Source organism: Porites lutea, chromosome 6 (assembly GCF_958299795.1).
Source record: "Porites lutea chromosome 6, jaPorLute2.1, whole genome shotgun sequence".
NCBI classification, from domain to species: domain Eukaryota; kingdom Metazoa; phylum Cnidaria; class Anthozoa; order Scleractinia; family Poritidae; genus Porites; species Porites lutea.
Window position 1 is genome coordinate 15,797,599 of NC_133206.1, and position 26,568 is coordinate 15,824,166.

General features: G+C 38.0%; 1 protein-coding gene across 3 annotated transcripts in view; it reads left to right on the forward strand.

Moving 5' to 3' along the window:
- Positions 1-8,672: 8,672 nt before the first annotated feature.
- Positions 8,673-26,568, forward strand: part of LOC140941551 (atrial natriuretic peptide receptor 1-like) — a 42,363-nt gene continuing 24,467 nt past the window's right edge. The window contains exons 1-2 of one of the 3 annotated variants that reach the window (XM_073390574.1): positions 8,673-8,894; positions 24,384-25,190. In XM_073390574.1, coding sequence (XP_073246675.1) covers positions 24,831-25,190 — 360 coding nt within the window. In that variant the 5' untranslated portion in view covers positions 8,673-8,894; positions 24,384-24,830. Of the gene's footprint in view, positions 8,895-16,715; positions 16,764-24,383; positions 25,191-26,568 lie in introns of those variants that run through there. The other 2 variants (XM_073390571.1, XM_073390573.1) reach the window with 2 other exon arrangements.

Sequence of the window (26,568 nt, forward strand, 5' to 3'; positions counted from 1 at the left end):
CAGCTCAGATCAAAACATTCTGATTTTCGAGAATAGTTTATTCTAAACCATAAGAAAAGATTTAATTTTAAGTTGAATTTTTCGCTATTTCTTCTTCACTTTTTACATTCAGTTCATTTTATTTGCCGGAAAGTAAACCTTAGAAATTAAAAGGACGTTTGTTCAATTCACGCTCGCGCATTCTAGTCTTATTTTAAACTTTATAGCGGAAAGACATCAGTGAGCAGGGAATAAAGCTGGATCACGCGGTTATATTTTCTTAACTCATTACACCCCGAATGACACTAGCCTCCCACGCAAGCGATTTTATTAGGGGAGCTCGTTTTTCATCCCTCCCGGAGCTCTCCTAAAAACGCCTGCGTGGGCAGAGGGTCCAGAGGAGTTTCGTTTGAATAAATGAATTACTTGTTTAAAGTCTCACCTTGAAAAATGTCTATACCTGTCGCTTACCACGATTAATTAGCCCAATGGGATCTTTATAAATCTACTGTAAACGATTTCTTCGCTTCTTATCTGACCCAGATCGACTTTTGAAAATCAATAACCGCAAGCCATACCTCGCTGGCGCACGGCACGTCGACCGAAGGGTGACCGAAGGCAGTCGCCCGAAGGGCGACCGAGGCACGAAGTGCCGAGTAAAAGAAAGTATTTCATACTGTAAGAAAGTAAAAGAAAGTATTTTATACTGTAAGCCGATCTTGCGAGCCCTCAGTCTCTTGGTTTGCGGTCTATAGACTGTGTAACGAAACTGTAACGCGATCAAAATAACCCATTTTTTCAGAGGTTTTCGACGGGTTTTGATGTTCTAACGACAAATGCATCTCCTCTGGACCCTGTGGCGTGGGAGGCTAGGAGGACACCCAAATCATCCGACATTGAATTTTGAACCGTAAAATATCAGAAAGCCAATGGACCCCCTCCTCCCCCAAACCCCAACTACGCGCCAAAATCACGTTTGGCGGAAGTCTTCAAGACAAATCCTGTCATAAGCCTTTTTGATTGTCAGGCCTCCCATGTCCACGCTGATGACCTTTGGGCTTGTCACGCCAATCCTCTTCACCGAGGGCGCATTATAATCACACAACACACTAGATGACCCTATTTTCAAAGAAACCTGAAGGAAAGGTAAGTGATAGACTTGATTATCACAAGTAAATACTCCAGAGGAAATTCCACAACATTCCCAAATCGCCGTAACAAATTACGACAGCGGGCATTGTCCTCAGCGGTGAGCATCAGTCGTTTTAGTCCATGGGGTCTTCCTTTTAGTCAAAGGGGTCTTCCTTTTAGTTCATGGGGTTTTAGGTCTTAGGTCTTCGTTTTTGGGTCTTCGTTTTGAAAATTCGCGGCGTCACTTTAGGTCGTTAGAGGCAAGCAATCTTGAGCATTTTTGGCAACGACCTTCAAAAACTATCTGGCTTTTATTTTCCGGAGTCTGAGTTGCAAGGGACGCTTGGAAGTGGGAGAAAATGGGCAAAATTCAGAAGGCGTTCAGCTGCGGCCGGCCGCCGAATTCATTTTATTATTTATTAGTTTCAAGCGACTTAAAACGCCGCAAAAACGTAAAATACGACACTAAAAATATACGGTAAGTTATCTTTATTCATTTTTCATTTTGTGTTTTATGTTTCTACCGATCACTTGAATTAAGCCGAGTGCGGGCGTTACGAAATACAGTAAATGTATGGGATCACATGTCGCGCGTGACATCACGATGCTTCGAACAATTCGGATGGTCTGCCTGTGGTTCTTGTTTTGCGATAAAAAAAAGCTTTCCAAAATACAGATTTTTCTTGATTAAAATGTCAGCTTAGGGACTGTGCAATAATTATCAGGAGGGGGGGGCTGAAAAACTAGAGGGGGGGCATTACATAAAACTGCTGCCAAGATGGGGGGGGGGCTCAAAGTAAAATCACTCATATGACGGAGGGGGGGGGGGGGGGGCCTTAAGTTTTATTCGAAATGTAAATAAAATTAAAAGCAATAAAAGATTCTCAATACAGGCATCATGATAGACTGTAACAAATATCAATACGAACAGCTGTTAAACGATTATTGAAAATATTCCATCAAAATAAAAAGCAAATTCACAACTGATCAATTTTAACCCGTCTTCTAATTAATTTAGCTGATCCTATGTAAAGCAAAAATCATGAACTTGTTTTTCAGCTTCCCCCATAAAACAATGGGAATCAAACAGATCTCGTAGACAAGCTTGTCGGTTTTTGATGTGAATAAAAGTAATGTTTCTTCATCGACTGAATCGATTTGCTGAATTCCATATATATCTGGCTCATAACAAAGTTCAACAGGTTCTCCTCCCAAGGATCTGAATATAATGAAAGCTCTTTTTCGTCTGTTATTTGAAGCATTCAATCTCCTGTTCTTTGATTTCTTTTCTCTGCTCCTTTCTCTTTCTGGCTTCAGAAGTTTTAGATTTTGAGTCAATGTGGTAAGCACCCCGGTACTTAGCAAATGCTTTGTCTAAATCTTCAATCAAGCGATCAACATCCTTCTCGATACTAGATGTTACATGATAACGTATGTCATTATTGAAGCTGTGATGGCAGCTCAGTCCAGTTTTGAGTTTACCAGTGTGGTGGGAGGAGGGGCGGGGGGGGGGGGGGGGGGTGCGACGTTATTTTTAACATAACAGAGGTGGGTTAGAACTAATTTTTTTGGTTTTGGAGGGGGGTACTGTCTAAGTTTTTGCTAGATAACTCTAGTTTTTCAGCCCCCCTCCTGATAATTATTGCACAGTCCCTTAAGCGAAAAAAAAAATGACACAGCATGTTTGTAAACATTTTCCAAGTTTCAGCCGACGAGGGAATGGGGGGGGGGGGGGGATAAAGTAAACTTGTCAAGTTTTCAACTCAAAAACTTTTTCAAATTCGTGTTTGAGTGATTAGCTCGCGAAAAGCAAAACATCTTGACGTCACAAATATGTTTACATACTCTCATGCAAATACGCCTCTCGGCCAATCAGTGCGCGCGTACTATCTTAGTTATTTTATAATAATGAACAATTAGTTTCTCAGTAAGCTAAGACCTTGCTGATGGTTAGGTTTGAGCACGAACGGTTTTATTCTGTAATAGGTAGCATGCAGTGTCTTTCATACCGTAAAATTCCGAAAATAAGCCCCGGGGCTTATTTTTGTAGGGACTTACATTAGGAGAGGCTTATACTATGGAGGGAAACTTGCGTTTCAAAATCGATGGGGCTGGCCTTATAGTTTCGCGAAACGTCCCTCAACGGCGATGAGCGAGGAGAAACGTCTGTCGTTCGCAGGCTACCGTTTTTTGCTTTGTTTTACTTTGTATTTGAGGGCAATTTTCCAAGTACAAGCCCCCGGGGGGCTTATGTTTGGAGGGACGATTTAACGGAGGGTTTTTTCCGTTATCATTTTGGGGGGCTTATATTTGAAGGGGCTTATACATGGAGGGGCCTATTTTCGGAATTTTACGGTATTGATTGTGCATAAAGAATCTACACTTTGTAGGTCAGAGGTGACTAAATCGTTTAAGTATAATTTAGCGGACGTATAAGAGCCCACAGTGCTTTTCGTAAGGAGTAGGAGAGGTGCTGCCCGAAAGTACAGTGGGTTAAGAGGGTCTCCATGGGGTGGCCGGGGGCCGGGGGGGTATCCCTATAATGGCCTATACGGGGACGCTCCGACCGGAAGAGATGCCTTTTTCAGGCTTCTGGTATATGAAAGGGTAGGGAAATCTATGATAAAGGTTTACCAAGGTTGGGCACTCCAGCGAAACGGCTCGACTGTAAACCTTTATGTAGAGAGAAAACCGTTTACATAAAAACCCATAAAACGGCCATAAATCGGCCCGTGGACCACACAGGAGAGACGTAACACACATTTTAAGTAAGGTAAGCTGTTTTATATTGAAATCCTTTCATTTTCGTTGGTTACAGAAACGATAGGTTTTTTCCCCATACAAATCCTTATATTTTGAATGTTACGCAACAATGCCGATGCTCGCCGATGCTCATATTTCGAGCTTGGGCTACCTGTGGTGTAATCTGCAGCAGATCCTCATCTGATTTCAGCTGCCTTATATATAACCAGTTTTTATGTCTCGAACATGGTGCATATAATACCTTGCATTTATTACCAAGTGAGTGTGTGAGATTGGTGAGCGAGGGTGCTGGGCTCACAACCCAAGTATTCACAAAATAATAGGTTTGTTTAATATGATCGTCTCGGGATCAAATCGCAGATCGTTACAAGGAGCAGCTGAGGGGAGTTTCTGTAAACTACAGTGTACACTGTAGCTAGAACAGCTCTGAGTGCACTTCCACTGTCAGAACCGGCAAAGCATTATTTTACAGACAGCAAACTCCCCCCAGTTATAGGCCCAAAAATGCATTCAAATATAAGCCCTCCCAGATATATTAGCCCCCATCTAGCTTCTGTTCCAAAAGCATTGAATTAATTTCTATTTATTACGAAGTTTTGAAACTTTAGATGCCTTATATAGTAACTTATAAAGAAAAAAAAACTTGATCAGCACCGGCCGCTAGCTACAATAGAGAGGTTATAACCCCCCTCGGATATAAGCTCCCTCGTATATAAGCTCCCTCGGATACAAGCCCCCTCGGATATAAGCTCCCTCGTATATATGCTCCCTCGGAAATAAGCTCCCTCGGTTATAAGCCCCTCCGTTCTGAAACCCTTACGAAGACGAGCGAGCCCAGGGCTGGCTTGTAAGCAGCAGTCTACGGTATGAGTTAATCATGCCCAAAATTCTTTTGCCAAAGTTTATTTTACTGAAATAATTTCAAGATCGCCAGCCATTTATCATCCAGCGTTTGTCGGTTTGAGGTTTTGTAACCTTCGCGTCACCGATATTCTCACTATTGAGTAAGGACAATGCGCCACTTGGGTCAGTGATTAAGTTTTGCATGATTTTTATCAGTTGCACTACGAAAATCGTTTCTGTATAATAGTAAGAGCATAATGTTGTGCTCCATGCCATGCTGATGATATAAGTTACGGCAATTTGTTTTCCTCTCTTGGTTACGGGCAATGTTCTGGAATATAATGATGGTTTTTGTTGCGCTCCTACTTCCGAGGTATCCTCTTACTACTTCCAACTTCCAAATCACACTGACAGTTCCGACTTCCGCTCTTCAACTTCTTCTTCTTCTCTTTTAATCAGGAAAGAATGAGCTCATTCTCTCTAGTTTTAATTAATATTTAAATTGTCTTTTCCCCCTCAATTTGTTTTATTGCTTCCACCAATTTTGTCTGATCACACAGATTGTGTTTGCTAGGGTGGGTGTTGAGGGAACAATTTGACTATCAAAAATTAAGTAAAACGTTTTGAATCCTTTTTTTCGCTGGTGTTGTGAAGTATTTTGAAAGTTGTCATTTTTAACACGGATCTATCTTAATTTTTAAGTTTAGTTTTTGTTTCATGAAGTCTTGTTTTTGTCCACGTACTGTTTTCCTGTTTTGATCTTTTGCTTTTACTTGTACTTGAAGTTATGCTTAGCTCACAAATTTACTTATTGTCATATTAGGAAGGAAGGAGAAGTTGGTAGAACTGAGAAAGTTGTAGAGAAAAGAAGAGGTTGGTAAAAGTAAGTTAGTGTAAAAGTGGAAGAGTTAGAAGATTAAGAAGAATAAAAGCAAGATGTAAATTAGATTCCTGGTACCTCATCGTGTAGCGAGCGAGTTGGTCGAACACACCCCCACACTGGACTGGAGTCATATCACTTAATGCGCATTTTAGGATATTTCCTGCTATTTTTCGTTCAGTCCTGCTTCAGATGGCCCCCACTGGAACGCGATTTTTTCTAAATGCAACAAGTTAACAAGACTTTGTCGTATTACTCAGGTGAAAGTTCAAATACTTGGAATTAAAATAAAAGACCAAAGTCCATTTGAACCAGTAGGCTATTTATAAGACTTCTCATCATGCCTTAAATAATTACGACACAGATGGGTAATTACATACGTATTTCCCTTAAAGTGAGCATAATATCGACCTTCATCTCTGACTCACAATGAGGCATATTTAATATATGATTGTCACATACAAAATATAAGATTTCAGTATCACATACAAAATATAAAATTACAGTAAAGCCAGAGTAATTGATGTCGGTGATCTTTCAGACCTTTAAGGATTATACCATTAACCTCATATGCATGATTATAAAGAACAACAAACACGACCTCAAGAACTCAGAAGGTTATTATTTTTTATAGTATCCGGTGATCAGTGCTTTGGAGTTGAATAATTCAGTTATCTGGGGGAACTGTTGGCTAGAAGATGATTTCCATTTGAGGTTAGTGGCTTACTTTTGTTTCAAGTAATGTAGAAACGGGTAGAAAATGTCAAAACGACTATTACTCAATAGCCATTTCAAACCACAAGTAGTTACCGACGATAAAACGTGGGTGTTAGAACGTATGCGTTTCCTTCATGGCGGTTTTTGACCTTGTTGGTACTTTATCTTCAACTGCGACATAATAATTTCGGTAAATTTTTAACATTGTATTGCATCCTTACAGTGACTGCTTGCCGAATAGTCTGCAGTATCGAGGTATACGCACCGCTTAATGTTTAATGTTCTGACCTAAATACGAGATTATAGGTTGTTGACATCGCACGACGTCGTATGCAAATTGCCACGATGTAATCTAAGTTGACGCTCCCCATTCCTTTACCAGTGGTAGGTCGACTGCCGTGATACTTCCTGTTTGAATGGTTCTTATCGAAAGAATGCAGGGTACAATGTAAATCGACCCTGACACAACAATACGATTTTATGAAATTATAAGGAGATAACAGAAATGAAATTAATGCACTCAGAGTAGCTAGCGAGAGCGAGTTTCATTATTTTAAGTAATAATAGCAATTAACGGACGGGGAATCAGATCAAGTATAGAATAAAATGTTGTTCACTTCAACATAGTTAATCAGGTATGGTGTTGCTGTGCTTGTTACGATCTTGCTCTGTTCTCAGTATTATAGCGTGATTTTGCCTTGCTTTAATTATATTCTCTAAGCTCAGTGATATTGGCTCGTTCGTCGGCAGAGTTCGTAAGAAAGGAAGGGGTGATGAGTTCAATGAAACAGTATAGAACTAAAACGATATGAAATATTGATTTAGTTAATAAAATAGAATTCAAGTATTGACGATGCGTGCACTGTCTAAACCTTATAAGCTCTTTTCATTTACTTAACATATTGATGGTTTTACAATAAATTTCATTTCTCCATCAATTGTTTTCTGTTTGGTGCCGGAAAAAGCGTGAAAAAACTGAAGGAGCCATTTCATATACTTCCCATTCAGAGAAAAAAAAAATGAACCAATAGACATTAATTTTTTCCGCCCAGATTGAAAGCAGACAGAATGATGTCTGATAGCATCTTCAATAAAGAAAGGATGAGCAGGCCACGTGCCCTGCATGAATTTAATAAGCATTTACGGCATTCACTCGAATTCACCATGCAAAACGGAACGGTGTTCGTGATAAAACCTCGCTTGAGTGAGCTTGTAATAAATTTCCTTAAAAAATATGACAATTCGTCATCGAAGTGCTTTGTTAGACTCATCAAAGACTTCCAAGAGTACTGTAAAGAGGACAGTCAGAGTAACAGTTCTTGCAATGAATATGGGGACAAACGACGTACAAGGCGCAAAAAAACCTGAATTAGACTCAGTCACTCTTGACAAAGTGTAAAAAACCCCATTGTGGTCAAAACAACCTACGCTTGGATGAATTATGGCCTTATGGGTGTATTTTTAAGTTTGACTGCGAGTCTAGACCTACCTACTAATACATCCGCAGTGAACAATCAGCAAGAACCACGTTGAGACTTCCTATTAGATGTCCATCCAGTCACGAGAGTAAGTTACTTTTATAGGTGTTGTTAAAGACCTTTTATCATAATTTAAGTTGGATCGATAGTTCTGTGCTGGGCTATTAGCATTCCGTAGATCTGAGCATGAAAACGAAATCGACCGCCTCCCCCACTTAAACGAGAAATTTGGCTTTGAAATTTTCAGGTAATCTTTCGGAACTCCCAGTCTTTCGAATCATTTAGGTACTTCAACGTAATTTGTGGCAATGATTTTATGGAGCACGAGAGCTTTAAGTTTAAGAAATCGTACCCGAGGTTCTTGGTCACTGCGTCATGAAGGATTACTTGAAATGTGACTGATAAGTGCCCTAAAAGTCTAAACTATCAACCGAGATTTTTTGATTGAGACTGATATCTTATATTAAAACTCACGCTAGTCCCCGTTTAGCGGGGATATAAGCGATTCGAAAGTTTTTAAGTTTGGAGGGACACCATAATCGGCGCCTGTCTCTGGGGTTTAATTACAAACTTGGGTTGGACGGACACAAACACTCATTTGGATGTAATGAGCGTTTTAATCGTCCAAATCGCGTGATCGTTTAATCGCGGTTTTTTTTAGTTATTTCGTCTACTTCCAAAGCCTATAAGTAATTCCTAGTATCCGTGACCTTCACAGTAGATGACTTCTTTTGTCTTATCATCTCAGAGCTTTGGCGTGCATTATAAAAAAATGTCACGTCTTAGATCGAGAATTAAAAATAACTAAGATAGTACGTGCGCTATGATTGGCCGAGACGAGTGTTGCATGAGAGTATTTAAACATGGCTGTGACGCAAGCCGAAAATTGAAAAAGTTTTTGAGTTTAAATCTCGAAAAGTTTACTTTATTTACCCATTCCTTCGTTGGCTGAAACTTGGAAAATCTTTACAGACAAGCTGTGTCAATCTTTTTCGCTTAAGCTGACATTTTAAGCGAGAAAAATCGGTATTTTGGAAAGCATCTTTCTGCAAAACAAGAACCCATTACGCGTGCAAGACTTAGTGTACAACACGTCGCGACTGGTAAGAATTTCTCTTTTAATCAGTGGTATAACAAAAGAGTTTTGCGTTTTTCTCTCGGTAATGTTATTTTATAAAAGTCAAAGGAAACTTTTTTCCGTGTTTGCATAGCCTGATATAAACACTTGAGGGGTGGGAGAGTTCTCGACAGTTATGCAAACCCTCGACTTCGTCTCAGGTTTACATAATTGTCTCGAATTCTCCCAATCCTTGTTTCCAATTAGCCATGGCCATAAAAAAGAAACAGTACCATATCTTGGTGAGCCCTGAATCAGTAATGTATTGCCTATATATTTAATTATAACCTCAAAGGTTGCATTTGCTTTGCCCATTGGAGTTATTTGAAACATTTTTTGAAGGTTCTTTGAAAAATAGTCCGTTCCTTGTTTACCAAAAAAAAGTTCCCACAAACATTTGAAAATATGTATAGTCAAAAGATGATTTTGGTCTGAACAACTCCTGGTGGTGGACAACTGCACTCCTACACGATGCCTCCTGCTGAAAGTGTTTGATATCAAAGATAGTGAGCCAATTGATAACGTGTCTGTTTCTATTTGCTGCCAGCGTTGCTGAGTTTTAAAAAGAAACTAAAAATTACTACTGTAATAGAGGATTTTACGAGATCCAAGAGTTGACCCAGTCACGTTTTATAAACGCAGGACAACTACAATTTCCCGGAATTTCCTGAATTGAGATTGACTAGAAATTAACCACAATACAGCTAAGCTTTCGCTCGATCGCGTGCTGTCGATGACCATGTGTCAGACAATTTGGTTATCTATGCATCCAACAAATTTTGGTTTTGACAAAATCATCCGTATTATTAGTTTTAAGGCCATTCATGACATGACACCTAGCTACATCAGCAATTTAATTAGCATCAGGACCTGTTCTTCATATTCATTAAGGTAGCTCTATTGTTTTAGAACATCCCAGATCGTTTTCTGCTGCCGCCCCTACATTGTGGAACAGCCTTCCGCGCATATCTGTGATATCGGATCACTGTGCGCTTTTAAGAGAGAGGTCAAAACATATCTTTTTAGATTAGCTTTTACGTACAGTTTTAACTTGATTTTATTTCATTTTATTTTATTTATGTATTTTTACTTATGTATTTTTATCAATCACGATTTTAAACTGTAAAGCGCTTCTGATAAATTAATTATGTTAAAAGGCGCTTTAGTAAATTTATAAAAATTTATTATTGTTACGTCCACCCTTTTATGTTAGCGGGCATGAAATGGCAAACTTAATAGCTAGGAGTCCAAGGCATATACAAATTGTGTTTAACTTGATATTGGAAACCCATAATAATGTCAGTTGACAGCTGTCAAAAAAAGAGTATCCGCTGACCAGAGTCACATGTCTGTGTTGCGCTCTCAGGTATACAACTCACTGAGGTGAGGTTTTTTGTTGAAGTTACTCGCTCACCAGTTTTTGGTTTTCAGTTGATCGCGGGCTGCGATCCATTTTTTAAAGGTGGAATACAGTTTGCTTTCTGCTTACGGCAAAAGTTGAATTACTTGAGAAAGCACACTCTCAAAAGATCCCTCGAGAGCTTTGCTTTCGCCCCTGGCTAAATCTGAAGATTACTGTTTTATGTTATCTCGTTTTGACATAGGGGGTCATAGGGGGGTAGGCAGCGCGGTTGGTTGATGACTTCAGGTAAAAAATGGTTGAAATTTTAGCCCAGACTTGAAAATTTCTTGTTGATTTTATGGCACTGGATGAAAACTGACTGATGATAAGAGTAGCCCGAAGGTTAGGGTTCCCGTAACGTCCCTTAACGTATTGAGTATCTGGCAAAGGAACTGGGGCTGGCAAAGAAAGCCTCATGTCTACGGGCAGAGCGATCACCAGCAAAAGTGGTCATGGTTGCTGTTTCAATTGACACAGTCTGTAATGCATTCATCCTTGAAATAAACGCAGCCCAAAATATCGTGTCCCTTTGTATAAAGACTACTGCAATTGCATCTGGCTTAATACAACCCTCATTACCACCAACCAACGTCGTCCGGATTGGTCTTGTCAGTGTTAAAACTGCGGCTCAGAACAGGTGGATTCTGTTGAAGTCAGTCTTAGCAAAGTTTCAGAGAAATTGAAAATGCCAAAAGAATCAACAGCTGCGGAGTAGTTGCAAGAATTTAGGCCATGAGTGTGAGAGACCTAAAACTACAGGTGGAACGCATATTCATCTGAGGAAGGGGTCCCTCGTGATGTTGTACTAGCAGCTTATGACAAAAGTCACAACCCTGCATACATCTATACAAAGCTATAGAGATACCCATAGAGCTCCATGTGTATGCTGAGTTTCCTAGATGGCCCACGTGTTGTGACATTGGTTCAGACTAGTTTGCTGGTTTGGCAACACAACTGTTTGGCTTGTTGTTGTGGTGGTGGTGGTGGGCTTACTACCGTACCTTGAGGTCAAGCAACTGCATCGAGGACACAATGTCTGCCATAGTTACTTAATGGTTTATTTCCATATCTGCTTCTCAGTACAGACGTAAGCGTGATGCAAAACTTTTTTTGACCATCGGCAACAATTTGCTGGATGCCGAGTGACTTCTCATTTAGAAAGCAGTAGTATAGTTTTAATGGTGTGCACCGCATATTGAAGAGAGAATACGGTCGTCAGGTGTGAATTCTAACTGATTACCATCCTACAATATAAACTATTGATAAGCCCGATGCTCACATGAGCGTTCTATCATGTTACATTTTTGTGGATACATGTAAACGTAGTCATGGAGCGATAAAAGAAGTCATGGAACGGGACCCCTGGCAACGAACAGAGGCTCTAGAAGTCGGTATAACCGCAAAAAGCAGCGAAAAAAAACAAAGGGATCCCGGATTTCCAAATCTGTTTCTAACTGGCTTAAACCCCTTGACTTATTCGTCATATTCAGCGGCTTGCGTTAACCAAATTTGGAATTTCTGTTCGCTGTTAATTTACGATTGACGTCAATCGTAAATCATTCGATTTAAACTTAGGGGACGCATAGAAGCCAAGCAAAGATGCGGGGTGGTGGCTGAACTGTTTTTTGCAATTCAAAGATGGCGGAAGATTTCGCGCGGTCATGCGAATACGAAAACAGAGCCAACCAGTACTGCTCAAAAATATACAAAATACCTCTCGATGGTTTTAAAATACTATAATTATGAATAATATCTAGTATATAAAAATCTCTGAAACTCCCTGGGAGGTAAGCCTATTTTAAGCTTGGTAATATTTTGGATGAATAAAAATTTTATTTTAATATTTATTCATTAATAAATCATTTATTTCCTAGTTATATATTTCGTGCTGTTTGCTATGCCATACGGCTATCAGTAATTCATGCTAACATGCCAAAATCCCCTTTCCATCCTGGGGGATGAGGTTTTTACAAGGAACAACGGTAAACATTACGCATCGCCATACTAAACGCAGGATATGGCTGCCATCAAGCGGTCTTTCTATTCAAATTCACGTTGGCACTATTCTTTATAAACTCCTACCTATTATTAAAAAAACTGAATCATTGGATAACAAAATTCTAGAGCTCTGATTGGCTTAGCCATCATAGTTTATTAGCCATTATACCATGCTCTCCAAATAAGGTAACTGTACGCGTCTGCTCAAAAATAAAAACAAGCTGAAAATTGGTTGTGTTTACAAATTAATAAAGTCGTCGGGAAGAATTCTCGATATTTTGTGGGCGTTTTTAAAATAAAAAATAGTGGATTCACTCGCGCTTGTTGGATATGAGATGATTACAGCCAACTCATATCCAACGCGCACTCGTGGAATAATTGTTAATTACTGAAATAATTACAATACCGTAAAATTCCGAAAATAAGCCCCGTGGCTTGTATTTTTCAAAGGCCCTTCATTTTTTGAGGGGCTTATTTTTGGAGGGGCTTATATTCGGAGGGGCGTATGTACGAAGGGAAATTTGCGTTTAAAAATCGATTGAGCTAGCCTTATTTAAGGAAGGAAATTTACCGGTTTTCTTTGTTTTACTTTGTATTTTAGGGCAATTTCCAAGTACAAGCCACCCTTGGGGCTTATATTTAGAGGGGGGATTTAACGGAGGGTTTTTTGCGTTACCAGTTGGGGGGGGGGGGGGGGCTTATATTTGGAGGGGCTTACACATGGAGGGGCTTATTCTCGGAATTTTACGGTAATTAATTTTTATTAATTGTTTCCAATTTTTAAGGAAAAAGCCTAGGGGATGTAGTTTTTACAAAGAACAAAGGTCAACATTATGCATCGCCATTCTAAACACAGGATATGTCTGCCATCAGGCGGTCTTTTTATTCAAATTCTCGTTGACGCTATTCTTTATCTGAATCAAAATAATCATCGTATTTGAAGCCTTCTTAGCTACTACCTATTACTGAAACAATTACAGTTAATGAAGTTATCCGGCTGATGACGACTGTTCTACGCAAATTTTACATTTAACCTCTAAAATAAGCAATTAATACATAATATTTTGAATTTTTTTTCGGGAACGCAGTTTCCGCTTTTACGCTTCAAGAAAATGGTGTAAAACAGCTTGATTTCAAAATCTGTCGTGGGATGTCTCGACTAATAGTTATGAAAAAAAAAAAGTGATTAAAACTTCTGAAATCGAGAGCTCGTATTAAAAACAACCGATCAACCGATCCATTAAATACCTGGATTAAATTACAGATATTGCTTTTAGGTGCTTTTAAGTAGTGCTATTTTCTCACACTATTGCGGCAAGTAAATAATGCTAAGTGTATGCATTGCAAACATTATAGAATGAGGTCCCTTCCAGGCCACCGTTTATTTACAACCAAGTTGTGATTTCAAACAATGGCGTCATTTAAATGACGATAAGCAACGGAGGGAAACTACTGATTGCTCTCGGATCGTTGACTTTACTCATTAGAAAACGGTTTCGTTTTTATGATTGAAAGCTTCGATGTGTTTTGGAGATGATGTCGAGATCATATTTGTGACGGTTCGCGTAAAATCGTTAAATGTTCTACAACCACCTGAAATGTACATGTAGCCTGCTGAAAGGTATTTATTTCTGAACTCATTTTTTGCTTTTCAGTACATCTACTTCATTCCAAATTTGACTACACAGATTCTCTTCTTGAGGATATTCTTATGGTAAGGAAAAGAAAATGGTAATATCACTTTAATCATAATTCTTCACACAGATGCTGGATTTAAATTGGGATGCGCGTAATGGTAAAGTTAATACTCTAAAACGATCCCAAGGTTAATACTCTAAAACGATCCCAATTTTAGCCGATTGCTATTTTTTTTTTAATTCTGCGTAGTGAAGCCTCATTTTCTTTTGTCGACTATGAGCCAAGTCGGAGGCACAATATTTGGGTAGATAATTTGCATAATTTTAGACTGCTTGGTTGCGGCCTATGAGTCGGTTGCTATGGTATGTTCAGCATAAAGAAATTATTTTTTTGTTATTCCGAAACTTTAATACCTTAAAAAGAAGAGGTAACTTTAACGTTAAATGAAAAACTATGAGAAATAAAAAAATATAAATTAAATAAATAAGTAATGATTTATTTACCACACTAACTGAATAAATAAAGTACAACAGAAGTAGGTGCCATATTTACATAAACGTCACAAGCAATGAATTGTATTTGAACAAGATTATAGATTTCCGCTTACTTAACTATTCAACGGGAACTCCACGAGACTTTTAATTTACAAATGAAACAACGTACAGACGAAACACATTAAGTGGTGTAAGTTTAGTTAAGGTAAAAAAAAAAAAAAAAACCCCGGCAAAAACTGTGTACGAACAATCTTGCTCAACTTCGGATCCAAAAAGATCGTGATCGGTCAAAATAGATAAAATTGAAAACGTTACAGTCAAGAACACTTTTACAGGGACTGATCAAACAACGTGAAATAGAGTTAAGTTGCGATATTTTGACTGGCCAATACCAGTCTTCATCAGGTTTATTGAAATATCACGAATTTACAGAAATATATATGAAGTAAAATAATGGCCGGAAATAAGATATTAAAGATAAGATATTAAACTCTATGAAACAACAAATGGCACAAAGATTATCAAAAATGGAACTCCCCGCTTTCTTTTCCTAAGGGAAAGGAACACCTTGTGGTAGTTGCTTTGTTTGTTTGTTTTGGTATACATAATAGTTATTTTCTATCAAAAATAGCAAAGGAAAGTTCTATTGAGGGGTCTTGAGGTGATCATGATCAGTTTAGACAAAAATAATGCTATTCTGAAGTTTTCTTTTAACGATTTCTAGGATACAAAATTTTCTCGGATTCTGGATTTCACAAGTAAAAATTTCCCGGATGCTCTTAGATGGGGACTCTGGAATACATGTATATACCATCTTCCGAAAAAATGTAGTAATCTGAAACTGTAGCTGTTAGAACTTGACTCCTCTCTGGTAAAGATGTCAACAATTTAGATTTCTGTATGACTCTTGGAGTACGGTGTTTGCGAGTAGACTGATTGTTCACCCAGTCCCTTTTTTGGCGTAAAAAAAACTTTAGAAGTGACGAGCGGCCATCTTGGTTCCAAATGTATCGAGAGGGCGGGACCCTGGGTCTACCCCCGCCCCCTAGGTATATCATCCCCAGGATATACTCGGTATATATGAAACCAAGATGGCTGCCCGTGAGGATAGTTTCTCGATCCCATATCGAACTTGCGGTAAAAATAGGGGGACTGAGAACAGTCTAGGTGTGCGATGTAAAACACAGTGTACTGTAGTTGCATATTCATCAGGTTTTGATACCCTGGAATGATGATCACCTCTCAGATAATTGTTACACATTCGCACGCAGAATTGCCCAAAATAAGCATTTCTTATGAACGTTAGTGTCCTGACTCATTTACATTAGTTGTTGGATACCTCTGTGTACCAGTATATACGTTAGATACCACAAATTATTGCACTGTATGAAACTTGAACTGTATGAATTTCGTCACAAAACGATTTTAAAAATAAAAACTTTTAATTGATAAAGCTCATGACGATACACGTTTGCATTAATTTATATATCAAAGTGGACCAATTGATCATAGTACCATAAACATAGATTGCAACTCAAATTTGAAGAAATCAGACTGAGTGAAAAATTAAACAAGCTCTATACTGTGAAACTAATCAAATAAAACCGTCATGTCACGTTTCTTTGAAAAACAGGCTGGCAACAATAGAAATGACCATTTCAGGTACCTTTTAGGTGTCCGCGTCCGCTTAATAGAGGTGTCCGCTTAATAAAGGTTTCATTTAAAGAAAATAAGGCAAGTAAATTTGGGGACTTCGGCTACTGTCCGCTTAATACAGGTTTCACTGTAGTTAAGTGCACTTTACTCACAGGGCCTGTGAGCAATCGAAAAGTGACTCGTGCGCCGTATTACAAGAGACGAGTAAAAGTATCCCACGATTCTACACACCAAACCGTCCAATGAGATATATATATATTTCTTTTTTATTTCTTTTTTTTTTTTGAATAGTAATTTCGATGAATTTCGCAGTCTTGTTTTTCCTTCGCCATTTAAGGCTTTCAAAGCATTTGGGTTTGTGAAGTGCTGCTATTTTGCTTGCCTAAGAATATGGACAACGTTTAAAAGCATTAAATAAATGTGTTAAGAAAACTCGTTTGCTTTGTGTTTAGTTTAGTTTGTTTAGCCGTCTGTCATTTTGCAGGAAAAAAAAAAAAAACGTTTTTGAATTTTTATTCAGTCAGTTAATTTTTATGTTAGTCACACACACTTTTTTTGACAAGTTAAACATTAATTGACAGATCCTTTCAAAATTTGACACCCGTGCAATCAATTTTTTACAGGTGTATTCCTTGGACTTTTACTTAGATGCCAAGTTCCAAGGTCGGTGAGTTCACTTTATAATTCTGTTACTATATACTCTGTATTTGTTTTTCTGGTTTTGTTTCGCAAAGATGATGCATTCATTTTACCATTTAGTGTTTTGTTTCGATGAGGGGTATGTACTTTAAAATGTTTGATTAGTAAGACCAGGTTGTATATTGACGGGTCCATTCATCATAAAGCTTGTTAATTTTAAGGTCTTCAACACACACGGGATGTCTTTCACTGAAAGTGAAAGTGAGAGCAATTTTATAGGCCATACCCAACATTTGCGTCCTGAACTGATAGCAATGACTTAATTTGTTATAAGACAGTCTTATCTTCACGCGAAAAACGGGCGACGTGATGCCCTTCCATCGCGCATAAATCGAAACTTAATATACCATTAAGAGCAGATGTAGGAAAGCTTTATAATGACTAACATGCATTTGAAAGAGGTATATTATGTTCCACTTATAGGCAACACGTAGGCCTTCCCAAATTTAATACAACTGGAAAATATTCAATTATGTTATGTTGTGTAACTTTCAGCTTGATTGTCGTGTCAAGGAGAAATAACTTCAATATCAAATAAATTGAACAAAATTAAAAGCTTTCTTACATTTTTTTAAGAGTCAGAATTGCATTACAGCTATTTACATTTTCTGTTGCTTACTTGCGGTACCGCGGCTGAAACTGTTGAAACAGTGCTCTCGTAGCCAAACACCTATTATCTTTAGCGTGGCACATTTAATCGCATGAGAATTTTTCATCATATGATGTATTTAAAAACCTGAAACATAAATATCTCTAGTTGAACGTCCCGTTTTAACCAGAAGAGAGTTGTGTGAAAAGATTGTCAACGAACAGGACTGGTCATTGACAATCGATTGAAATGACATGATCACATTTCTTATACATCGCCAAGGTTTATCCGAAACTGAAGATATAAAATAGGATTTCAGCCTTTTTAAGTAGAAATGTTCTGTTAAGAATTTGCAAGCAAACCATTTTACGTATATTTGATTATGGGCGTATTGTTTGGGGAGACTGTCGTAAACAGAATGAGCAACGTTTAGAACCTCTACAGAATCAAGCAATACGTATCATTTTAGCTGCTCATCGCAAATCTTGTACTCAGAGAATGCTTACTAGGTTGGCTGTTTTATCACTATTGAGTAGACGCGGTTTTCTGAGACTTCCGTTAGTTTATACAAATTGTTCATAGTGTCAACTGTCCCGACTAGCTAATTAGAACTGAGTATCTAGTTAACAATTACATAAATATAGATCTTTTAGGGATGCTACTCTGTTACGGCCTGTTTACAAGGGGAGAGGGTTACCCTTGTGCTAGGGTTACCCGTAGCAAGCGAGTTAAAGATAGCCCGGGTTTATAAGAATATTTCACTGGAGGCCGGGTCAACTTTACCAGCTTTGCTGACGTGTTTCGTCATGCGTGATATTCTTCGTAAAGTCCAAGATTTGAAATAAAACTTGAAGTTCTCTATGGAAAACACGTTAAATTCACGAAAACTAAACGGGAAAATATTATTCGTCGTCGGTAGCATTCATAAGATTTTCAGGACAAAAAAGGGGGAAACAGATGTTGTATATAATAAACGCTGCCTACGTCTATGTAAATGTGCTTAAATGCTCTGTCAATAAAGGTACCTATTTCCCTAATTATAATCATTTCCCTGCATTCTCTATCAATCAGAATTATATATTATAAAATTTGGAAGCCTCGTCTATATGTCTTTTCAGGATCAGTAATAGTGTACTTTTTTTTATTGACCCAGGCTACCATAAAGATTATTTCCAAAGTGAAACTGAAATTCACCAAAGTTCATTCTTTTAATTGAGGTTTTAGTGGTCATTTGTTATCCTTTTTTATTTATTAGATTTTGCCTTGTTTAGCTCATGTTTTCAACATAATATAATCATATTTTTTAATGCCCGGTTAAGCTTTTCTTTGGCCTCAGGATGGAGACAAAATATCAACCCGAACCAAATGTTACCTCATTTCGTTTCTAAAAGCACAAAGTTGTCAATAACTAAATGGGCCACAAAAATGCTGTGTCAGCATCCGTTGTCAACTATGTTTCCAAGGAGTTCTTATGGTAGCTATGGTAGCTATGCATGAAATAAGAGTCAATTTCGTTTCTTGTCATACGATGTTTTGTCAAATCTAGCTTACAGAATAGCTTTATCAATGTCGGATTGAATTCAAATATTACTCACTGGCTATCGTGCCCTAAATATATATATTTTTATTATCCCGTTAACCTAAAAAATGATCACATCAAATAAACTGAACTAGGGCTTTTTTGGTTCCTTGATTTATTTTCAGTTTTCTATATCTTCGGCTTCAGGGCTTGAATTGTTACTGATAAGTTTTGCTGGATCAGACTCTACTCCAGCTTGACAGAGAGGGGATTTGTGAAAAGGAAGATAGCGAGAGGAGTGAGAGGGACGATTATTTTAAATTTTTACGTCTATGAAAGGGGGCGATTAATCGAGGGACGGCTATTCGAGGAAATATGGGTATAAACCGTCTTTTAAGACTTTTTAAAACGTCTGAGACGTCTTACATTCCTTAAAGTGTGGTAATTACTGTGAGTAGAATTGAATTGCTATTTATTTTAATGAAGGGTTGATTAGGGAAGGACCATTAGAAAAGTTATGGGGGGGGGGGTGGGGAATTTTTGAGCAGCAGGAATTTTTTTTCGTTATCAAATTCCTTCTTTGAATTTTTTTTAGGCCGTAGCATGAATATTTTTTAGGGTTAATTGGCGTACATGAGTTCTTTTCATTTGATTTTCCCTTGCGCGAATATTCTTTTTGTACTGGACTCCAGACCTGGGGCCCGTTTTTCGAACGTCCCGGTAACTTTTCAGGTCCGGAAAGCTGTCTTTCGTGTTTGCTTTCAAGATCGAAGTTTCAATAATTTTGAAAATGATATGATAAAGTTAACAGTTAACGAAGCAGAAATGACTGGTTTGTGAGCTAGAAACTGTGTTACTATTCAACAGGTTGATAAACTGACTTTTTCAGCTCACTACTGAACGTAACTCAGTCCACCTCTGATGAAGGTTATTTGTGTGCTACTGATAAAGAAGGCTTCTCCACTGGTAAACGATGCTTTTTGGTGGCGTTTATTGATGGGGTCGTTGAGAAGAAGAGGAAATCCACCAAAATCAGCCAGTTAAACTTATTTTACTTACTCGCAAGGCGGTTTTACATTCTTCCTGATGTTCTTCTCTTTCGCTATCTATCTATAACTGCTTACTCCTTCTTATAAAAGCTTACTTCTCAACAGCTCTCTATTTATTTGTTTGGTGGTCATTGATGATAGGTTTACATATATTGCGTAGGATGTATCTGCAAACAAAAACGAGCCACAAAACTTATGCTTCCTTAGTTAATTGCTAAAAAGGTCGAAATGTTCATTTAAAAGATAACTATGTTCTGATGGACGTCAAGTTTTGAGACAAGATGTCCCACTCTCAAAAAGCATACTGTTAATATTTATCTTTCTGCATGCAAAGCTTATTTTAGTAATTTGGTTATTCATCATGTTGCATCTTTAAAGGTAAACACTTAGAATGTTCTAGAACCTTAAAAGTCTATTGATGGGATATTTATCGAACTTTCATTAACTTTCCATATATCTTCAAAATCGGGAAGACAAGTCCTTGTAGCAAGGTTTTTCTTTCAAAGTTATTGGACTTTTCGAGAAAACGGGCCCCTGGCCTCTAAAATCCGTTTTCAGACCTGGTCTATTTAACCATCATTCTTTGAAATCGAGGTGAATAGTGGCTAAATATCGCGGCGAGGTAAATATTCCCAAAGCCACTATTCACCGAGATTGAAAAGAATAATTGTTTTAGTATATACACACGAAGTGATCTCAACAAAATCAGAGAGGAAACCATTAAAAAGTACGATTTGATTGACAGATCAAATCACACGTAAGTTTAAAAATAGATCTTTGCAGAGTTTTCAAACATGTCAATTCACAAGTTTATCATTTCGTAAACAACAGCGTAATGGCTTAAATGGAACCGCCAAAAGTTTGAACTGTTTCCTTACCTGAGAAGAAAAGTAGAGCTTCGTTGATTTCTGTTGACTCGCCAAGTTTATAGCCAAAAGGGTTTGTTGTGCCGTTCTTCGCATGAAGTGCTGAAAAAAATGGCGGCTCGATCGGTTCCTCGAGGTAAGACGTCGTCTTCCTGTATCATTCTTTTTCCTGTTTACTTGAAACGTAGAATTTCTGCAAACATTTCCTTTTAAATTTGTTTGTCATAAATAAACTTCGCTTTTTGAGCCAAAATTCTCTTGTTAGAAAACGCTGAGTTCACGAAACGGCTTCTTCTACGCGAATACACGGGAGTTGTAAACAATCCATCGAGCACAAAACTCGGCTACGGTAAATTGAAAAACGCCGTATTGAATCCTTCCAAGTCTTTTCTTGCCTTAAAAAAAGTCAGCCCTAGGATTTTGTCGACTTTTAAAAGATCTTTCTAAAAAAAAATGGAAAAGACACCGAGCTCACACATTATCCACTCGCTAGGAGGTGAATATTGTTGAATAGTCCGAGATAGCGAACCAATCAGATTGCTTAAATCACCAAGATCACTGAGTGTGTATATACTAAAAGAAATTATGTCATCATTACTTAGATTAGAACTACAGCAAAAATGATTTCTTAAAATTCATTTCGAAAACGGACATTTCCGTTTCTGTCTTACTCATTTGGAACTGACAGCTGAACTGAAACCCTTACGATAAATACGTTCATACACTCCCGTGGTTCCTTCGATACCATACCCGATTCCAGACCAAAATGGAAAAAGTCTATACCTGTCTTCAGACCAAAACGGCGCAAAACCCACACCTTTTGGGGCGGCACATACCTATATGGCTTATAGAAGGGAGTACCCCCGGAAGCTGAGTCCGTAAAAATAAGTTTGTCGCATAATTCGAAGCTGCTAATAGCATGGGTAAAGTTAACAATCCCTTTTAATTTGGGTCTTTTCAAGTGTCCTTGCTTGTCTCCCAATAAAGGATATAATAAAGTCTTTATAGTTACTATACACATGGCTCTTGACACCGCTCAAGGAAGCCAGCCAGACCAGGTTTTTGGGGTGAAAAGAAAATGATTCTGAACAAAGCTGCACTGGGAGAAGCGACACGTGCAGTGGCTTTATAGAGTACACGAGAAGAAGTACGCACAGACATCAACCAAACCTCCGAGACAGGGGTTTTGTGAGAAGGAACTTCTCTTCCTTTTATATATCTTTACTCTTCGCCGATTGCTTTGCTTCATGAAAAATGACTATTTGATGCTGTCTGCAAACAGTTTTATTTATTTTTAATGAACGCGTCTTAGGAAGTCGTTCTAGAAACAATTACGCATCAGGACACAGAGATGTTCAAATTAATCAAGGCAAGATGCTATATACTGGGAAGCCTTTCCTATCTAGTGATAATCTGTGTCGTGTTTGCGCTTTTTTTAAAATAATATATGGTTACATCACTTTTTCGAGGGTTTTTTGTTTTCGTAGGATATATATTTTTATTTTTAACCTAGTTCAGATGTTTATTGTTTGGACTTGCTGTAAATGAACAAACACATATTTAAATTGTAATTTTAATTGGGGGTGTTCTGGTCAAAAACCTTGGTTTTCTTTCCCCCTTGTTCTTCAAAACCAATATTTTACTCAATCAAATCATGGCTCGACGGTCGGAGTCATTGGTTTAATTAATGATTGAGAATGTTTGGATGATTTTTCGAACGGTTTTTTTACTGAATAAAAATCCAGGGTGGATGTTTGAAATAGTAGTTTTAGGAATTAAAATGTAAGGGAATAACTAGTATACCAGTTACTGGTTTATGTGTATACCTTTTCCTACCCTCATTTCTTTCATTGACAATTCAAACCCAATTCCCGCTCCGCCCCTTTAAAAGTCAATCAAACTGCCTCCTGAAGTGAAAATGGCGTTAGTTTCTAAAGGAAGCGAAAAAAAAAAACTTCCGAAATCGCTGAGGGAAGGATTATCTTAACGGTATTTACTTTATTCGTACAGCTGTAAGCTGATAATTCAAATCTCTCGCAAACAACGTAGCTTTTTTTTGTCATTTTCAGTTTTCCAGTGATGTGTGTGTGTGTGTGTGTGCGAATCAATAAAAGTGCGTACTTGACATCGAAAGACTAATACTGACAAGCTGTACGTTTATTAGTCAAAACTGTATGAAGTGGACCCCGTTTTAATCAGACACCTTGTTTTAAGCGCCCAGAAGCGACGGAAACACACTTGGTGGTTTTCACTGTGACGTCATCAGATTGAAAAGACAAAAAAGCGAGGTTTTACGAATTCTTATTTACCCTAGGTTGAAGATAAATGGAAAATAAATCTTTGTACAAGTTTCCAGCCCCGAAGCATGTTTCATTTCGAAGCAATTTGAACTTCCGAGTTTTCACAGTGCGTGACACCAAAATAGGAAATTGACGTCTCATTGAAAGTTTAACCATTTCAAATATTAAAAGATGTGTTTATGCGCACGTATGCTAGCTCTCGAGTGAAAAGGAAGAGCTTTTCTGGAAAAGTGAACTCCAGATGTTTTTGTTGATTTCCGGTGGCCATCAATATGGCGTCTCTATACAAAGTTCTGCAAAGGTGCGTGAAATGTTTCGGCAAATACCTCAGAAACTGTGTTTTTGGCTTCTTCCACTAGACGGTTTCTAATTTATTTTTTTTGTGCCGTGTTTATTGCGTGACAGTGAAAACGAAGAATTTTCTGTGAAAAATCAATTTGGTAGAAATTCAATCACCAGTTACTGCTCTTCTCCCTAAGTAAGAACATCACTTAAAAATGGCCTACCAACAGTCTGTGACCCGCTCACCTATACAGCAAAAGACTTGACGACGTTTACTTACTAGGTTAATTACTGCCTTTTAATACAAGTACTGATTTCCAACGTTTTTTAACTACATACACCATGGACGGTACAAAAGGTTAAAGCAGACGTTCGTGCGTGTCAATAATGAATTGTTTGGAGTTTGTCCTTATCGATGCCTTCTTTCTGTCAAATTTGTATGAGAATTCTTCGTTAATATAAAAGGATGTTTGATGGTGCCGCTTTTATTTGAATAAGTGTTATGGTCTGTCAGATTGAGTTTCCTGCAAGTTGGCAAACTTTGACAGGTGCTAAACTGGATTTCCTTCTATGTCAAACACTAAGTCACGTGACATGTATCTACCCGTGTCTCTTGTCGAAGTGAAAAATCTATTGCAGTATGATTCTGCCAGTGACCGCAAAAAATGAAGATTACAAGATTTGTAAGCAACCATATATAACAAGTATTTTACCTACATCTGTCTTTGTCCGAAATAGGGATATCATACTTATTGCCGCAACTGATGAAATATTCCAATAATTATAATAATATTCTAATATCCCATCACCAGATGCATGCTGAACACTCTCGATCTTCGACGTATAACTGTTCCATCTACTACAATTTATTTTTGGTAGTTTACTGCCACTCTTGCCTCTTTTGTGAAAAAAAAAAAAACAAAACAATATATAACAATATTTATTTAGAACAATAATGTTATAAACTCCTTTTTATTTTACAGAACATCGAAGATCTTCAGTCTTAAAAGTTACTAGGCTGACGTTATTTTTCCACTAAAAAAGGTAGCGGAAGTCGCTTTAGGAAATACGGACTCGGAGTTGGTTAAGTCATACATTGCTTAGTAGCAAACGTCCAGTTTGATAGATTCCAACCAGATGATATTGGATTAACCCATACTGCATGAGGTCTCACTGACATTCATGAATTATTTACACATACAAAAACTCTTTATATAACGTTGAACAAAAAGGAAATTAATATAGCTATTGCTAGCACTCATTTGCCTGAAGTTGGAGGTCAAGTGCAGGTTTCAGGTTACGAGCGACGCCATCACGTGCCTTCGAGAATTATTTAACCAAGTTCCTTATAGCAAGCGGCGCAACAAAGAAGAAGGCGACGAGAGAGTTACAATTGAAACAAATTTACTGGTAAACAAAAGCTGTAAACCATGGTTACTACATTGGCATTTCTACTCTTATTTTCCGTCACCGAGGCAATGAATTACAAATTAGGTCTGCTCATCCCTTTAAAACAAGCAGAATACACCAAGCAAGGGAACTACTATGCGTCTGCCATCAGCATCGCTATTGACGACATCAATAAGGATAATAACCTTTTGAAGGACCATAACATTACGTTTGTTTGGAATGAGACAAATTGCAGCGAAGAAGGGGACGAAAACAAGACTATACGTGCGCTAATTCATCAGTTATACGAGGAAAAAGTTTCTGCAATTATCGGGCCCGGATGCAACTGCAACACTTCAGCTCGGATAGCTGCTGCATTTAATGTTCCCATGATATCATATGTGAGTATACACTTTTTTCCTTTTTAGCCAGACGACACACATCTAACGTTCAAGTTACGTCAGCTGTTTTCTTTTTTTTGTTTTTATTTTTTTACCTTTTGAAAGTTGCATGTCTGCTGAATAGAGTTAGACCTCTAATAAGATCTAACGTCAACTGAACAATAATTTCATTTCGGGGTTTTGTTGTTGTTTTTGTTTGTTGGCTGTTTTCTCGGATACTGAGTAGAGAGACAGTCCTACTGGAAGTTATCCTCCATTTAGACTGAATTACAACTGCACTAACCTTCTGGTACAATTGAGATTGCCTGAAAGAAACAACATTTAGACTCTTATACGGCCGTGCCGTGCCATCGCATCCTTGTAGTATCCTTGGAAACCCAGGGGCAGCTAACAGTCCCACATCATGTTACGAGTGAAAAAACTGCAGCCGTAAAGTTTATGAGAAGAAAAAAAGAGCCAATGGGCGCCTTCTCTTGTCCAACCAGCTGCAGAGGAAGAGAAGATATTGTTCAGTTCACGGTGTCTGATTGACATATTTCAGGCCAAAAGGAAACGGAGAATTTGAAATCTTCAGGAACGTACTCGGAGAGAATGTATGGCAATGACCAGGGGTCTTCCAGCTCTCGCTAAAAACTTTCCCTAGTAGCGATTTAAACAAATGATTACCTATCCCAATAAGTTGTTCCTATGGGTCTTCAAGAATAAGGGTCCTCTGCTTTCAATAATTCGACTTCAACTTGTTAGAAATGAATTCTAAATTCCAACTTCTTTTATTAATAGCAACAATCTGCAACAAAATTAGTTGAGTCTCCTTGGCCTAGAGGGCCTCTTTGACGTTTTGCTAACTGAAAAAAGGGGAAAGATAAGTTTTTTTCTCCCCCAACCCCTCCACATAATGCTGTGCCGCTGTTCGAGCTACCTGTATAGAAAACAACACCTCGATCAACTTTGAATGAAGAGGAGAACGCGACATATCCGGGAACTTTAAGTGAAGGAGATTGTTTTGTTTTCTGAAGTGACCCCATTTGACGGCGATGTCTTAACAATTTTGTCACCGATTGAAGATTTAAGAAAATGTAAATGAGCCAAAGATTAGACAATATGCTTAAAAATTTCGCCTTTTTAAGTATCTACGGCCTGCTACTTTCAAACATTTTTCGGTTCCACGATCAAGTTATTTACCCTCTTTTGTACAAAACCAGGATAGCAAACGAAAAGCCTTTATTAGTAGTATTCAAAATGTTGGGGCAGCGATGGAGATTGAGCAATTTTCTTTAAACTCTTTACGTTCACGAAAATTGTTTTGGAATTACCATAGACGTTCATTCCAACAATTTCAGATCATTAACTTTACATTGAAAATTACCGTAGAGGTTTC